At 44.3% G+C, this 16923-nt stretch overlaps 1 protein-coding gene across 1 annotated transcript in view; it reads left to right on the top strand.

The window, feature by feature from the left end:
• Positions 1–16923, top strand: part of LOC135042967 (uncharacterized) — a 490494-nt gene that overhangs the window by 151341 nt on the left and 322230 nt on the right. The window contains exon 2 of the mRNA XM_063955072.1: positions 16469–16547. Coding sequence (XP_063811142.1) covers positions 16494–16547 — 54 coding nt within the window. The 5' untranslated portion in view covers positions 16469–16493. The remainder of the gene's footprint in view (positions 1–16468; positions 16548–16923) is intronic.

Genomic DNA, 16923 nt, shown 5'->3' with positions numbered 1-16923 from the left:
GAAGGCGCTGGGGTGTTAGGGGGATTTTGGGATCAGACATATTACTGGCACATTTGGCCAGAGATATAGAGACACCTTAGTGCTATTTACTGAGTCGCACAGGTTCTTTGTCTTTTGTATTTGTGTTGTTTTTTTTTTTTTTTTGGCATAATGAGTAAGACACCAGCAAAGTCGAAGAAGCAGGTTTACTGCAATGCCTGTAAGGGTGTATTACCTGATGGATTTACCACATGTAAAGTATGTGTTGTAAATTCTGAAACAAATACAATACCTGCTTTGGTTTCAAATCCCATTTCAACCCCGGACCCGCCATGGGCTATACTAGCAGATGTTTTAGCTGGATTGCAATCAGAGTTGGCCGCCTCTCGGCAGGAGCGAGAGGCGGCAAGATCTGAATCTAGGGTGAGACCGCTAGAACTTCCTGAGGGGTCTCAGCCTTACCAAAGGTCCAGATCTTCTTTGACTAAAGGGGATAAGTTTCATTTTTCCTATAAGCTACCGGCTGCTATGTTAATGTCTGATGATTCTTCGCCAGACCTCACTTTACAAGATATGGGTGAGGAGGGCGAAGTAGACCAGCAGTCAGAGGGTGGCGATTTTGACAGGCCAGGTATTGATAATCTCATCAGAGCAGTGCGTCAGTCTCTGAATTTTAAAGAAACTGAGGAGCCTCTGACAAATGATGAGGTCGTTTTTACTAAACGACAAAGAACTCCAGTTTGTTTTCCTGTGTCAGAATCTCTTAATAAAATGTTAATAGAAACAAGGAAGAATCCGGATAAACGGTTTTCTGTACCTCACAGAGTTAGGTCTAGCTATCCGTTTCCAGAGTCTATGACAGCTACATGGGAGAATCCGCCGTTGGTGGATTCATCTGTGTCTAAACTTACAAAGAAATTAACCATACCAGTACCAGCTGCAACTACACTCAAGGACCCTTCGGACCGTAAAATAGAGGTTATGCTGAAGTCCATGTATACAGCGGCAGGAGTGCTGCTTAGACCTGGGTTGAGTGGCATTTGGGTAACTAAAGCACTAATGGTATGGATAACAGAACTCAGATCTGCCTTAACTGATGATCATCTTATACTTCTCGCTGATCAAATCTGGGAAGCGGCTGACTATTTATGTACAGCTTCTACTGACGTCTGTCAGCTTACTTCTCGCCTTTCTTCATCACTAGTCACAGCACGACGTGCGCTCTGGCTACGCTCTTGGCGAGCTGAGGCAGAGGTCAAAAAAGGAATAGAAGCATTACCTTATGAGGGCGAGAGGTTATTTGGTCCTGAATTGGACAAATGGATTTCTGAGGCCACGGGAGGAAAGTCGGTTTTCTTACCATTTCCTCCAACAGTGCCTAGAAAAAGATATTCTGGACCGGCGTTCAAATCTTTTACACCTCAGTCCTTTCGCGGGCGTGGCAGGGGAACGGCCACCCCAGGTAGACGGGGTCGGGGACGTAGTTTCCAACGAGCCAATACCACTCGTCAGGATACTAAAGTCACCGGTAAGCCAGTGGCATGACGGGCTCCCAGCCCATCTCGGATCTCCTATTGTAGGAGCACGTCTTCAGTCATTCTAGTTGGCGTGGCTTCAGACGTCCACAGATGGGTGGATCCGCAATCTAGTTTTAACAGGTTACAAAATAGAGTTCGACTGTCTCCCGCCAATGCGGTTTTTCAGGACAGGACTGCCTCGGTCGGACGACAAGAGGGCGATTCTGCAGACTGCCATTCAGTCTTTGCTGGACGCAGCAGTTTTGGTTCCGGTCCCTGTGCACCAACAGGGTCAGGGTTATTACTCCAGTCTGTTTGTAGTACCGAAGCCGGATGGCTCGGTCAGGCCAATATTGAACTTAAAGGGCCTCAACCAGTACGTCACTTACTACAGATTCAAGATGGAATCTCTACAATCAGTAATTGCAGGTCTAGAGCCACAGGAGTCTATGATTGCGCTGGATCTCAAGGATGCGTACTTACACATTCTGATTTGGCCTCCTCATCAAAGGTTTTTGCGGTTTGCAATACGACAGAACCATTATCAGTTTCAGGCTCTACCGTTTGGCCTCTCGTCAGCACCTCGGGTATTCACCAAGGTGATGTCTGTGTTGATAGCTCATCTCAGATCTCTAGGAGTGATAATAGTTCCATACTTGGACGATCTGCTCATCAAAGCTCCGTCTCAACAAATACTCCTTCAACAGGCATTGCTGACATACAATGTTCTGGTTCACCACAGTTGGATTGTCAACTTCAAGAAATCACATCTAGTTCCGTCCCAACGACTTCAATTCCTAGGTATGATTCTCGATACGGTAGACCTAAGGATTTACCTACCCGAACAGAAAGTACGGGTCATTCGTCATCTGGTACAATTAGTGCTCAAGCCACGCACAGTCTCGGTTCGTTTGTGCATTTGCCTCTTAGGCACAATGGTGGCGGCTTTCGAAGCACTTCAGTTCGGGAGATTTCACTCACGTCCTTTTCAACTGGATGTGCTCGCACAGTGGTCGGGCTCACACTTACAGATTCACCACAGGGTAAGGTTGTCTCCAAGGACCAGAGTGTCTCTACTCTGGTGGGTCAGGGTACAGAATCTAACCGCAGGGAAACAGTGCGGCACCTGGAATTGGATAATTCTCACGGCAGACGCAAGTCTCAGAGGTTGGGGAGCTGTAGTTCAGAATCTTCAGCTCCAGGGTCTCTGGGCGGATCACGAAAGATTGCTGTCCATAAATGTCCTGGAACTCCGGGCAATTTACAATGCATTGCGATAGGCAGTGCACATCCTGCAGGCGCAGGTGGTTCAGGTGCAATCAGACAATGCGACGGCGGTCGCATACATCAACAAACGAGGCGGAACGAGAAGCCGCATGGCAATGCGGGAAGTAGCTCGAATCCTCAATTGGGCAGAATACCACCAGGTCATATTGTCGGCAGTGTTCATTCCGGGAGTGGACAACTGGGAGGCGGATTATCTCAGTCGTCGGGATTTTCATCCAGGAGAATGGGCATTAAATCCAGAAGTATTTCTCGTGCTGGTCCAGAGGTGGGGTTACCCGCAGGTGGACTTGATGGCATCTCGCCACAATCCTCAAATGCCCCAGTATGTTTCCAGAACGAGAGATGCAGTGGCGGTGGATGCTCTCACAGTCCGGTGGCCATACAGTCTAGTGTATCGGTTTCCACCGTTTCCGCTGCTCCCGCTATTGCTAAAACGGATCAAAAGAGAGTTCGTCACAGTCATACTAGTGGCGCCTCATTGGCCACGGAGAGCTTGGTTCTCGGATCTTCGCGGATTACTCGCAGACGATCCTTGGCTGCTCCCACTACATCCGGACCTGTTACAACAGGGTCCGTTTCTTTACCCCGATTTAGCCCGGCTGCGTTTGACGGGGTGGCTGTTGAGACCGCCCTCTTAAGAAGAGAGGGCATTCCAGAATCAGTCATTCCAACCATGTTACGAGCCAGAAAGCCGGTTACGGCAGCTCATTATTACAGAATTTGGCGTGCCTATATAGGTTGGTGTGAAGCTCGCAAATTTCCGACATCTTCTTTCAAGTTATCCCGTCTTTTGTTATTTCTACAGATGGGCTTAGATGGAGGTCTACGTCTATCCACACTAAAAGTGCAGATATCTGATTTGTCAATTTACTTTCAAAGACGATTGGCTCTTTTGCCATCAGTACACACCTTTATGCAGGGTGTCCTCAGAGTACAGCCTCCATTCATTCCACCTACAGCGCCATGGGACTTGAATCTGGTTTTAGATTTCTTACAGTCTTTTCATTTTGAACCCTTACAACAAGTGGATATTAAATTTCTCACTTGGAAAACAATTTTTCTTCTAGCCTTGGCTTCGGCAAGGCGGGTTTCAGATTTGGGTGCCTTGTCATGCAAGCCGCCATATTTGGTGTTTCATGATGACAGAGCGGAACTTCGGACGAATTCCGCTTTCTTACCAAAGGTAGTGTCATCTTTTCACATCAACCAACCAATAGTAGTTCCTGTGTTATCAGGACATTCTGAAACTCTGGATGTGGTACGCGCTTTACGCGTTTATGTGTCTCGAACGTCCACGGTTCGTAAGACGGATACGTTGTTTGTTCTCTATGATGCTGCCAAGAGGGGTTGGCCAGCCTCTAAGCAGACCTTATCCAGATGGATAAAACTGACCATACGTCAGGCTTATCTTCAGGCTAGGTTACAGCCACCTACTTCGGTAACAGCTCATTCCACACGTTCTGTGGGAACTTCATGGGCAGCTGGTCGGGGAGTTTCTACGACACAGCTTTGCCGGGCGGCTACATGGTCGTCAGTGCACACGTTTGTGCGCTTTTATAAGTTTGATACTTTTGTGGCATCAGCATCTAGCTTTGGCCGTTTAGTGTTACAGGTGCCAAATAGTTCTCCCGCCCACGGGGGAAACTTTGGTACGTCCCAAGAGTACTCCAGTGACCCCTAGTGGATGAAAAAGAAAATAGGATTTTGGTACTTACCAGATAAATCCTTTTCTTTGAATCCATAGGGGGCACTGGACGCCCACCCAGAGCAGTTGTTACCTGGTTGTGGTAAGTGCAGGGAATATTATGGTAACACACTCTTACCGACCGTTTCAAATTAGAAATTCTGTCGGGTTGGTGTCAACTGTTAGTTGTCATTTTTTGTTTGTGTCAACTTTATTGTTGTCCATTTTTTTTGTTATATGTATGTCTCCATTGTCAACCTCTATAGCTCCAGTTCGGCTCAGTAAAAAAACACTGAGGTGCTCTGGGATATGGAAGGGAGATATAGTCAAAGTTTAACTGTTCAGTGCCTAGTTCCAGTGGAACCGTCCATATCCCAAGAGTACTCCAGTGCCCTCTATGGATTCAAAGAAAAGGATTTATCTGGTAAGTACCAAAATCCTATTTTTTCGACTTTGACAGAGTAGCTCCCTGCCAGCACAGCTTCTGCGCGCTGGCAGGGAGCTACTCGTTGCTGTGAGGGTCGCTGCGTCTGACGTCACACAGCCGCCGTTGCCCGCCCCCACCTGCATGGTCCGGGCACGCCTGCGTTGCCCGGACCGCACCCCTAAAATGGCGGCCAAACACCACCGGCCCGCCCCCTCCCACCCAGCTACCGCCGCTGTCTGTCAATCAGGCAGAGGCTTCTGCAGGGCTGAGACGGCCGTCTGCTGTCTGGCATGCGCCGGCGGACTGCGGCGCCGGCGCATGCGCAGTTTAGACCTGATTGGCTGCTGTGTGAAAACACACAGCAGCGATCAGGTCTGAATTAGGCCCCTTGTGTAGTAACTGCATATCCTGTCAATAAGGAACACATCAAGTGTCTTGTCTATGACAGTTACCTTCAAAAAAGTAATTCAAATCTGGATTTTCAAATGGGATTTCAAGTCAAAGAGAAATGTTTTGGCTCATGTATTTCATACAATTCATGGTCATTGTCTTCCTCTTCCTCACCATTATTGTTCTTACTCCCCTCTGTTGAGGCTGAGGAATGCAATAATGTAGCAGGATTCCGGCATCTGCATCCTTACCGCCAGGATCCTGACCGCATCCCGTCAAGAGTGCAATTTCCCATTGTGAGAAACGTGCTCTGGACATGTCGAGTTTGTGCAGTATTTAGCAATTGAGCAACAGCATGGGCAACAAACAAATGTAACTCATGTTGTAATACAATGTACTGTGTCTTCTATACCAGGATAGCTGCTGCTATTGTCCTAAAACATATGGGTAGTGCTTTTGCTACAGTGTCTAATTGTGTGTTGAAATATCCCACATCTTTATATTTGTTTCCTTCAATCTGTGTCAAAACCCCCAAAGATGTGTTTTTATTCTCAGTACAACAGAGTTGGAAGGTTTTGGCATAATTTGGCAAGTCTAAGGCTGGGGCTGCAATCATATGCCTCTTTACTTCTTCAAATGATTCAATAGACTCAGGGGTATGTTTTACCAAATCTGGCATATCCTGAGATCTGTTGTAAGGGCAATGTTATACAACAAAACCCTGGTAACCACTGTTGGCCGAATTGTGACAACACTGCTTTCTGTCCTTTAGGTCAAGGGTGTTTATCAATCAAGGCCACGTTTTGAGGGTCAAAGGGTCTTTGGCCTGGTTCAAGCAATGGCCTTAGTATTTAACCTTGTCAGTACGCAGTTGGATCTTGTCATGAGACACTTTGTGACCTGCTTCTGCAAGGAAACACAATAATTGTTTTTTATCTGCAGTCGAAGTCTGGAATGACTTGGGACACAACAGAAGATCATCCACTTACTGGATAAGGATAGAACCACCTGTTGAAAGATTGCAGGTGATTTTGCAGGCATTGTGATAAAGTACTATGAATCCTCGTGGAAGAAAAGTGTAGTATACTGAATCCCCTCCTGTAGGTAAAATGAAAAAGGAACTGAGTGTCTGGATACATTGGTACTGAAAATAAGGCACTGCAGAAGTCTATGACAGTGAAAAGTGGCGTATTAGCAGGAATCTGTATCAATATGTTTGCCAGATTGGGTACTACCGGAGAATGTGATTTCACCACTTTGTTTAGCACCCTTATATTCTGAACCAGGCGCCAGATATTGCCCTTCTTTGGTACAGAAAATATCGTTGAGATGGCTGAACTCGTCAATCTCACCAAAATTCCTTTTTCTAGTAAAGCTTGTATGACAAGACATACTGTATCCCTAGTTCTGCTTCTGGTTTAAGAGGATATTGAGGTATATGAGGTAGAAACATTACTTGACATAACTCTGTAAAAATAATCGCTACATTAGTAAATAGCTCTGCATCTGGGATCTCCTCTAGCAACCTCTTGTGGTAATCGGTAACTGATTCTTAGATTAAATATATATATATATATATATATATATATATATATAAAAAATACAGGAAATCCCACTTTCGTGGGAAAAGATAGCACTCTCCAGACTTAATATCAAATAAAGCAAAAAGGTAAATTTAATGCAAAGGTAATCTCACAGTTCATATGAAGTTTCAAAGCGAGATCCAACGTTTCGGTCAGTGTCCGTGTGTGGACCGCACTTGGAGCGCATCGCGTCACTTCCGGTGACGAGATGTATCTATGGCGATAGTTGTCAATAGTGCAAAATACTGCACATCACAGCCATAGTAATAACTGCTGGCGGTGCTATGCAAACATGCTAGTGGGCAACAATAGGTGGTGACACGGGGCACAAATAGTCAGTATTAGCGGTGGGTAAATGCGGCCTGTATTAAACATGTCCGGGACAGGCACTACTGTTGCCATGGCAACAGTACACCAACTTGGGGTATAGCAGAGGCCGGTGAGGTCACTCAATGGGGAGTAATATCATCACACAATTTAAAGGCACAAATGAGGAATGTGACAATCAATATAATAGCACCTCTTAAACACAAGTCATAGTGAATCAAAACATGCAATTAAACGATTTCTAATGATAAGAAAAACATGTTGCTTATACATAAAACATGATGCAAAGTCCGGCAATGTGTTTGTGCAATATAGTAGCTTTACAGAAATTGAAAGTCGACAGCTTCCGAAAACATCTCGGGATCGTATGGCAAACCATAGGACTTCTATACACCAAGCCATTGCCACGGGTTCGGCAGTTCTGCCGGTAGCCAGACACTTTATGACATTCAAGCACCAGGTCTCTGATCTCAGGTCCAAACTGATTGATTGGATACCACCACCTACCAGGGGTGGAGACCGCGCCCTACTACTAAGGAAAAAGGAAAGCATGTGGATTCATAGACTTGATACAATAGCCCCGAGGGGAATGAATGAAAATAGCCCCCTGTCTATTTTCCTGAAATAAGCTGTCGACTTTCAATTTCTGTAAAGCTACTATATTGCACAAACACATTGCCAGACTTTGCATCATGTTTTATGTATATGCAACATGTTTGTCTTATCATTAGAAATCGTTTAATTGCATGTTTTGATTCACTATGACTTGTGTTTAAGAGGTGCTATTATATTGATGGTCACATTCCTCATTTGTGCCTTTAAATTGTGTGATGATATTACTCCCCATTGAGTGACCTCACCGGCCTCTGCTATACCCCAAGTAGGTGTACTGTTGCCATGGCAACAGTAGTGCCTGTCCCGGACCTGTTTAATACAGGCCGCATTTACCCACCACTAATATTGACTATTTGTGCCCCGTGTCACCGCCTATTGTTGCCCACTAGCATGTTTGCATAGCACCGCCAGCAGTTATTACTATGGCTGTGATGTACAGTACTTTGCACTATTGACAACTATCGCCATAGATACATCGCGTCACCGGAAGTGACGCGATGCGCTCCAAGTGCGGTCCACACACGGACACTGACCGCTTCCTGGATACAGAGCTATTGCCGTGGACACATCGCGTCACCGGAAGTGACGCGATGCGCTCCATATGCGGTTCACACACTAACAGTGACCGCTGGTTCATTACACTGCTGTATCTAATGTCTGGACGCAGCCCACTTCCGGCGGAAGTGATGCGCTTGCGTTCTAGCCATGCGTTCCACACGGCCTGCGGCTGTGCTGGGGGCGTGTCTAGCGCCATAAGGATGGGTATTTAGCAGGGGCCGGTGAGGCAACATCTGTGTCTCCAGTTCTCCTGCAAAGCTGACTTTATGCTGCATCGTTGACATTGCCGACTGTCTGTGTATTTCTTGAAAAAGGCCCCGTTAGGGACCGAAACGTTGGAAATCGCTGGAAATCGCTTTGAAACTTCATATGAACTGTGAGATTACCTTTGCATTAAATTTACCTTTTTGCTTTATTTGATATTAAGTCTGGAGAGTGCTATCTTTTCCCACGAAAGTGGGATTTCCTGTATTGTACTATGGGCCCGGCCTCTGTAGGGGCTGGACTCTATTCATTTTTCCCTCAAATTCTGCACACAATACCCCATAATGACAACATGAAACAAGTTTTTTTTTATATATTTTTGCTAATTTATTAAAAATAAAAAACAAAGAAATCACATACATAGGTGTGCACAGCCTTTGCTGAATACTTTGTTGATGCACCTTTGGCAGCAATAACAGCCTCAAGTCTTTTTGAATATCATGCCACAAGCTTGGCACACCTATCTGCTATGGGCAACATCCCATCTTAAATAGAACTCCCATCTTAGTAAATTTACCCCATGTATCAATTGTGATACCAAGGCAGTGTTCTTGGGAGGAAATTGTGGTGTAATTGATTCTGAAGGAGATTTGAGGAGAGGTGGTGACTCTGGGGAAGAGGAGGGGATTATAAAGCCTGATTTAGACATGTTGTATTTGTACATTCATATGGAGAGACAGCGTGACAGGACAGTTGATTACACAAGGTAGTACTTAAAGGGAAGGTAGATTTTATCCCGATGGATGAAATGCCGGCAGTCAGAATACCAACTGTGGCTTGCCGACCATCTTAATCCTGACAGCCCCCCACAAAGCACCCTAACCCTTCCTTGTGGGTGTCTAACCCATCCCTGCTGCCCAATCCTAACCCCCCCCCAGTACCTAACCATCCCTTTTCATTCCCTGCATCCTAACCCTAATCCCCCTTCCATTGCCTAAACCTGACCTCCCACCCCTGTGGCAGGATGCGAGCGCGTCTCGCTGAAATAACGATCAGGATTCCATGCATCAGTATTTTGACACTGGGATCCTGAGCTCCATCAGGATTTTGACGCCGACCTTATCCCGTGTTCGGGATTCCGGTGTCGGTATTTCGACCGCCGGGATCCTGTCCAGCTTCGTTTTAACTACATCTCAGTTTAGAGTTGGTACTTGAGTTCTCTAAGCGAATAGAAGTACAGTTAGAAAACAGGTGCCATGTGGAACCCCAGTATATACAGTATGTGGGAGTGGAAGAGCGAATGTTCAAAAGGCAGAGACACTAAATTTTTAAAAATTGATAAATAGGAAGTGGACTAGGAAATAACTGTAATGAAGGCCACTTGATTGACATCTTGGCAGGAAAATTGGGTAATCAGCAATGTCAGAAGAAGCAGAGAGGTATAGGAGGAGGAATATTTATAACTAACTCTTGGAGATGCATTTTCTAAAGTGAGGGTTTACAATTTTGTGAGTGCAGCCTTTGTGGAATATTGGGGGTAGAGACCTGATTGCAGAGACTTTTTTGGAGTGTGAGGAGAGAAAGTGAGATGAGCAGTTATAGACAAGTCTCTCAGGATGCAAAATGAAGGAGAGAAATAGGGCAGTAGGTGAAAAAGAGATGTTATGCCAAGAGATTGTTTGTTTATTTGGCATTGATGAGATGAGCATGGTGAAAATGTGTCTGTGGAGAGAAACAGATTGTAAAGGAGGGTATGAGTGTGTGTGTGTGTTCATAAGCCGTGAAACCTTCCACCGTATCTCAATGAAGGCAGTGTTTATTTTAGCACCCTGCACCTGTCACAGGGTTGGTATCTATATACCTGCAGTCAGAATCCCAACTGTGGGATGCCAGAATTCCGGCAGCAGGGCGAGTGCAATAGAGCCCGTTGCGGGCATGGTGGTGCGCTACGCACACCACAATATTTATTCTTCCTCCAGGAGTGTTCCGGACTCCCCAAGAGATAGAATAGGTGTCGGTAGTATCCCGGCGCTGGTATGCTGAGTGCGGGGATACCGACAACCAGGATATTAAATGCATCCCCCTGTCACATCCTGCACACTTTATACTGTAGCACACTCTGGCCTGTATCTTTGTGTTGAGATACAGACTAAAGTGAGCTAGAAGCACCAGAACAGAGAGTGACACCCCAGGCAGGAAAGGCGAGTGCATGAGTTGTGACAGGTGCAGTTTGCTAGAATGTACACTAGAAGGCGAGGTCTAGAAATAAAAAAAATTCCATTCTAAATTATGGATTTGTTTGCGTTTTTTTTTTTTTTTTAGTTATCCGGCTGCAGATTTTCTGAAGTGCTTGGAACCTTGTTCCATTTGCTGTTGCATAATCCAGTTTTGAGCAATAGTCAGGTACTGGACAGATGATCTTCTTTTTACTCTATAGCACTACTCTGGTATGATTGTGATGCATCCTATGGTAGCAAACCCAAAACATCTTTGTCTGGTTTTCAACAACCAAGGTGTTCTTCCTTAATACCAAATAACTGCACTTTGTTCTTATCTAGTTCCATAATTCTCATGTTTCATTCATAAGCAATTTTACAAACTATGGGATCTATTCAATTCTAGTCGGAACTGCCGTCTAGTCGGAAAGACGGCAGTTTCCAACTTTTTTAGGTCGAATCATGATTCGACCTATTCAATGGGGCTGCCATTTTTCTCACTTGTCGGAACACACGTGGATCGTGGATTAGCCGCGGATCCACGTGTTTTGTCGGATTTGCGGCCAAATCAGACCGGTTATTGGTCCGTTTTCGACAATGTCAATCAGACTTTCCATCAATATCAATCCAATTTTTTTTAAACAGCCAAAACCTGTCGAATTTGGCCTCAAATTGAATACTGAACTGTCGGATCCTTTCCGTTAGAAAGGATATAACATCAATTGAATAGACCCCTATGTCATGGTGTGTGTGTTTTTTGTTTTATTTAAATTTAAATTTAAATTTGTGAAGGGAAGATTTTTTCTTCCTCCAGGAATAACTTCTAACATCATCGGATCTGATGTTTTAATTTCGGAGACATTTCCATTTGTAAATGATTTTTCTTAATCAAGAATGATGGTGTCTAAACTGCACTGAATTGGCCTTAGAATGCTTTGCAGACTAATGGGCAAATGCACTAAGCCTTGGAGAGAGATCAAGTACCAGCCAATCTGTTCCTAACGGCCATGTCATAAATCCAGAAGACCTTGTATCACAAAGGGCAGCCCTTACCAGGAGAGCTGTTCTTTGTGATTTGAATGGCCAATCTAGTTATATACTGGCATTAATAATGCTGGTATGTACCTGGTAAGTGGTACGTAGTACATCCTGCCCTTAATATCAGCTACCAGACTGTTGGCTTTAATGAGCATGGCCCTCTCTACCATATGAATCATACCTGCACCTCCTTGTTCTATCTAGACCATAATGTTGGTAGGTAATTTGTACCTAAGGGTCCCAAAAATAATCAGTGTACCCATCTCAGTTATTTTTGTTGCAAGGGCTGCATTTTAAAGGCACAAAATTGGAATGTAAGGTTATCTGGGAAGAATCTAAAAATATGAAGGCAGTTCCATGCAAAGTATTGCATTTCCGACTCATTTGCCATTGAATGTGAGACAAACCACATATAGTGTCACCACTCAAGTCTCTGAGCCAGGAAGTCGTTCTTATTGACTTTAGTTGGATCTTGAGTGATAGATTTTGCAATCCAGAAGGGGGGGATATATAATGGGGAATGAGAGGGCTCTGGGCTGTCACATAAAGAGGCATATGGAGGGTCTGGGCTAGCATGAGGGGCTGGCATATAAAGGGATTTGAGATATGTACGTTTTTAGTAATGCGGTGAGGGGCAAAATAAATTTTCACCCTGGGCTCTACTTTATCTAGGACCCTGATAATGACGTACACTTGATTAACTGCAACTGGTTCAAATGATCTTTTGTTGATATGGAAGTCGTACGAATGTACTATCGTTTTCATACCATTCTTTAATAATTATGTCCTGATTTGTAATAACACAGGTTTAAAGTCATGAAACAGGATCTTCTGACTGCTTTATATTCAATTTTGAAGTTAAGCCAACTTGCCAGTATTATCCTTAAAATGGTCTGTAAACCCCATCTCTCACATGGCAGGGGCTGATGAATGAATGTTTTTGATAGCATTGCAGAGTATATTGATACTATGGCCAGGATGAAATGGGAGAACATAGGGCCTAAGTCAGACCTGATCATAGATGTGCTAAACTTAGCACATCTATGATCAGTCGCACAGACATGTGGGGGGACGCCCAGCACAGGGCTAGTCCACCCCGCATAGCAGCCCCCCCCCCCCCCCCCGCACAAGTACAAAAGCATCGTACAGCGGCGATGCTTTTGTACTGGAAGAGTAGCTCCCTACCAGCGCAGCTCCTGCAAGCTGGCAGGGAGCTACTCGTCACTGCCTGGGTAGCAGCAGCTGTGTGTGATGTCACGCAGCCGCTGCAGCCCACCCCCTCCTGCGTTGCACGGACCACGCCCCCTAAATGGTGGCCAAACCCCGCTGGCCCACCCCCTCCCGGCCTGTCAATCAGGCAGAGGCGATCGCAGAGCTATGACAGCCGTCGGCTGTCTGGCATGCGCCGCCACACTGAGGCGCCGGTGCATGCGCAGTTCAGACCTGATCACTGCTGTGCAAAAATGCACCGCATCGATCAGGTCTGAATTAGCCCCATAATGTCAAAATGTCTGATGTTTTGTGGCTAACATCGGGCATTTTGCAAAGTCTGCTAATATATAAGTGGCCGCAAACCGGATTTTCGGAACACTTGCGGCTCTAAAGTAGAGAGCAAGATTAAAAGTCAGATCCAGATGTTTTGCCCATGTTAGGTATACAACTTTTTATGCCCGAGTTGGTTATGAAAATGTTGGAAATCAATTATGAGTACACTTTTCAAGCACATTTGCAATAAATAAACACGTTTCAATTCATTTGGCACAAAACACAAAATAAATTTGATCTGTAAAAATAGTAGTGTACATGTCATTTTTGCACAGGAAAATGCGTCTGATACACACATGGATGTATTAGGATGCACATGCAGCATATGCCGATTTAAACGGTATGCGGCATGGATATATACAGTGTGTAATTGCGACTGTATCAGCATATTTCATTATGTTCGGTTTGGCTGGAATACACTGCAGCATAGCATTTTGTATGCAAGATACAGTTGCTATTACACACAGAGTATAGGCATGCTGCATGTCATTTTAAACAGCAGGAGCTGCTTATGTGTCCTATTTGCATCGTTTTGCTTCTAAATGGCCGTTTCAGTGCCTCCCCATCTCCCCCTTCTCACTGATTGCAGTAGGCACTCCAATCACTGTGTGTGTGTGTGTGTGTGGGGGGGGGCAGGCACTGATATATAATTAATACCGTCACTGACTGAGGGATGTAATAATATGTTTGATAAAAATGCGGTCAGTGAGTGAGGGGATAATAAACAGCATTTTCAGTGATGGGGCTTGATACAGTCAATAAGCCTGGGTCACTCATATACAATGCAGTCAGTAAGTAATAATGGGAGATAGAGACCTGCTACATTCACTGAGTGGAGCGCTTATATAAAATGCAGTAACTGAGTGGTATAATAATGAAAATTAGAGGTATGGGGCCATGGTGCAATCAGTGAAAGAGGAAAGTAATATACTGTAATAGAATGTAAGAAGGAAAAACAACAAATGTACTGAAAATATAGTGCTGTGGATTGAGGGGGGGGGGGGGGTCTAAATCGGCCTCATCAGGTCTAAGTCCACCTCTGCATTCGTTGTGGGGGATTTCACAAAGATAAAGGGTATGGAGCATTCTCAACTCATATCTGTCCCCACAGAATGCACACCTTCTTTCATTTCAGTAATTTTTATCCTCCTTGTTAAACTAGCAGGGTCTCTTCTCACTCCTATGGGCAGATTTATGGGTTTGTCAGGAAGGAGGTTTGCCTGACAGAAGGTTTCTGAGATCTCGTCTTCTTAAGGCCAATACTGACGGGAGAGATGTGTGCTGAGCGATCTTAATACAGACCGCTCAGCACACATCTCTCCCCCTGCTCAGCACAGCGTGTTGTGTGCTGAGCGAGGGGGCGCTCACTTCACACAGCGCTGAACTGAGCAACCCGCTAGATTGCTAGCACCGGCGATAGCGATGCGCGGGGCCGCGCATTGCTATCAATGAGGGGCATACACACAACAGATCCATGATTAAAATCTAACCAATCAAGTCAGATTGCTTAGATTTAAAACACTGATCTCTCCGTGTGTACCCCTCGTTAGGACGTTTTTTCCACCTGTGTAGCCACACAGTTTGTACCCAAAGCAAAAAGATGAGATTTATAGTACACACAGGGGTAGATGTATTAACCTGGGGAAGGCTTAAGGAAGTGATAAACCAGTGATATGTGCAAGGTGATAAAGGCACCAGCCAATCAGATCCTAACTGTTAATTTACATAATGGAGCTGATTGGCTGGTGCCTTTATCACCTTGCACATATCACTGGTTTACCACTTCCTTATGCCTTCTCCAGGTTAATACATCTGCCCCACAGTTCTCTTTTCAACCTGGGATAGGAGATCTGAGACAAAGACAACCAAATGTCCCCTGGCTCAGTTCAGTTGTTTGGATTACAGAATTGCAACTGACATATTGGGGCAGATGTATTAACCTGGAGAAGGCATAAGGAAGTGATAAACCAGTGATATGTGCAAGGTGATAAAGGCACCAGCCAATCGGTTCCTAACTGTTAATTTACATATTGGAGCTGATTGGCTGGTGCCTTTATCACCTTGCATATATCACTGGTTTATCACTTCCTTATGCCTTCTCCAGGTTAATACATCTGCCCCATTGTTTGAAAATAACCCATTTCTACAGAATATACATTGATAGTGTATACATAAGAAAATATAATTTCTTGGTTGCCCTATACAACACACACACACAATATTATTAATGTTTTTACATGAAAGGCACACACACTTTTACCACCAGCTGCTACTGTTATCATCCCTCTACCATACTACATATCCGTTTTTACCCACACCACTTAAAGGGTGAATGGGGTACATGACCAAATTAGCTTACAGTCTGCTTCATGTCATTGAATGTAATTTGTTTATTATGATCATTATGCAGAGTGCAATGTAATTTCAACTGTTTAGAAATAGAAGATGAATATAGTAAAGAATGATTGATTCATTACTTTTTAGTGTGATATGAGCAAGTATTGACACTTTTTATTATTCTGCTTACTGGGCGATTGTACGTGATGCACGGGGCAGCTACACAAATTAAAAAGACATATTTCTCCAAAATACCAAGATTTTAGTGGGTCGTAAGTTATAGGGTAAGACATTGCTACTAATTGATGTCGGATCCTTTCCGACATTTCAGTATTCAATTAGCGTCCTCGACAATGTCAATCTGACTTCTTTTTAAGTCGGATTGACATTGTCGGAAATGGGGCTAAAAACTGACGGATTTGGCAGTGAATCCGACAAAACACGTGGTCCCGCGGCTAATCCGCCGATGCACGTGTTTTCCGACAAGTTGGAATTGCCGTCCTGTCGGGAAAATGGCAGCCCAATTGAATAGGTCGGAACACTATCCGACCTAAAAAAGTCAGGAAACTGCTGTCTTTCCGACAAGACGGCAGTACTGACTTGAATTGAATACCCCCACAAGTAATTAAGTTTTCATATAACAACAATTTCTTAACAGACATAAAAAATTAAATGCATGTGATGCATGGGACTTTCTTTAGAATCACCCTACTGTAAGTGTCCTGTAATTAACATCCAACTGTTAATTTTACTCTTCCCAGGCCAGGCTGGACAGGTTCAGAAGAGATGTATCAACGTAGCGGAAACCGGGGATGGCATCATGGGCACCACCAGAGTGATGTAAGTGTACTTAGATCAGCCCATACACGGTTATCATTAAATTTACTGATGACAACGTACAGGTGTGTAGAAGTTAGACACTACAATAACACACAGTTGTATGCACCATGCTACTGAGTTATTTGTGTAAGGTTGTGGACTCATTTATTTCTATATCTTTGTCAATTTGTCAATATGTTTATACTGGACACACTTTTTTAAATGGGGAATAATATGATATTGCGCGTAAAACATAATATATAGATGTGAGCGCAATAGTGAATATAAATTAGAGACGCGCACCAACCCTTATGTTTTTGTTTTGGATCTGTATTCATCTTAGTGTTTTGGTTTTGAAAAACCACCATCACGTGTTTTTAGTTTTGGATCTGTATTT

The sequence above is a fragment of the Pseudophryne corroboree genome, chromosome 2 (assembly GCF_028390025.1).
Source record: "Pseudophryne corroboree isolate aPseCor3 chromosome 2, aPseCor3.hap2, whole genome shotgun sequence".
NCBI classification, from domain to species: Eukaryota; Metazoa; Chordata; class Amphibia; order Anura; family Myobatrachidae; genus Pseudophryne; species Pseudophryne corroboree.
Note: the sequence above shows the minus strand (reverse complement) of the source record. Positions and strands in the feature narration are given on the sequence as shown.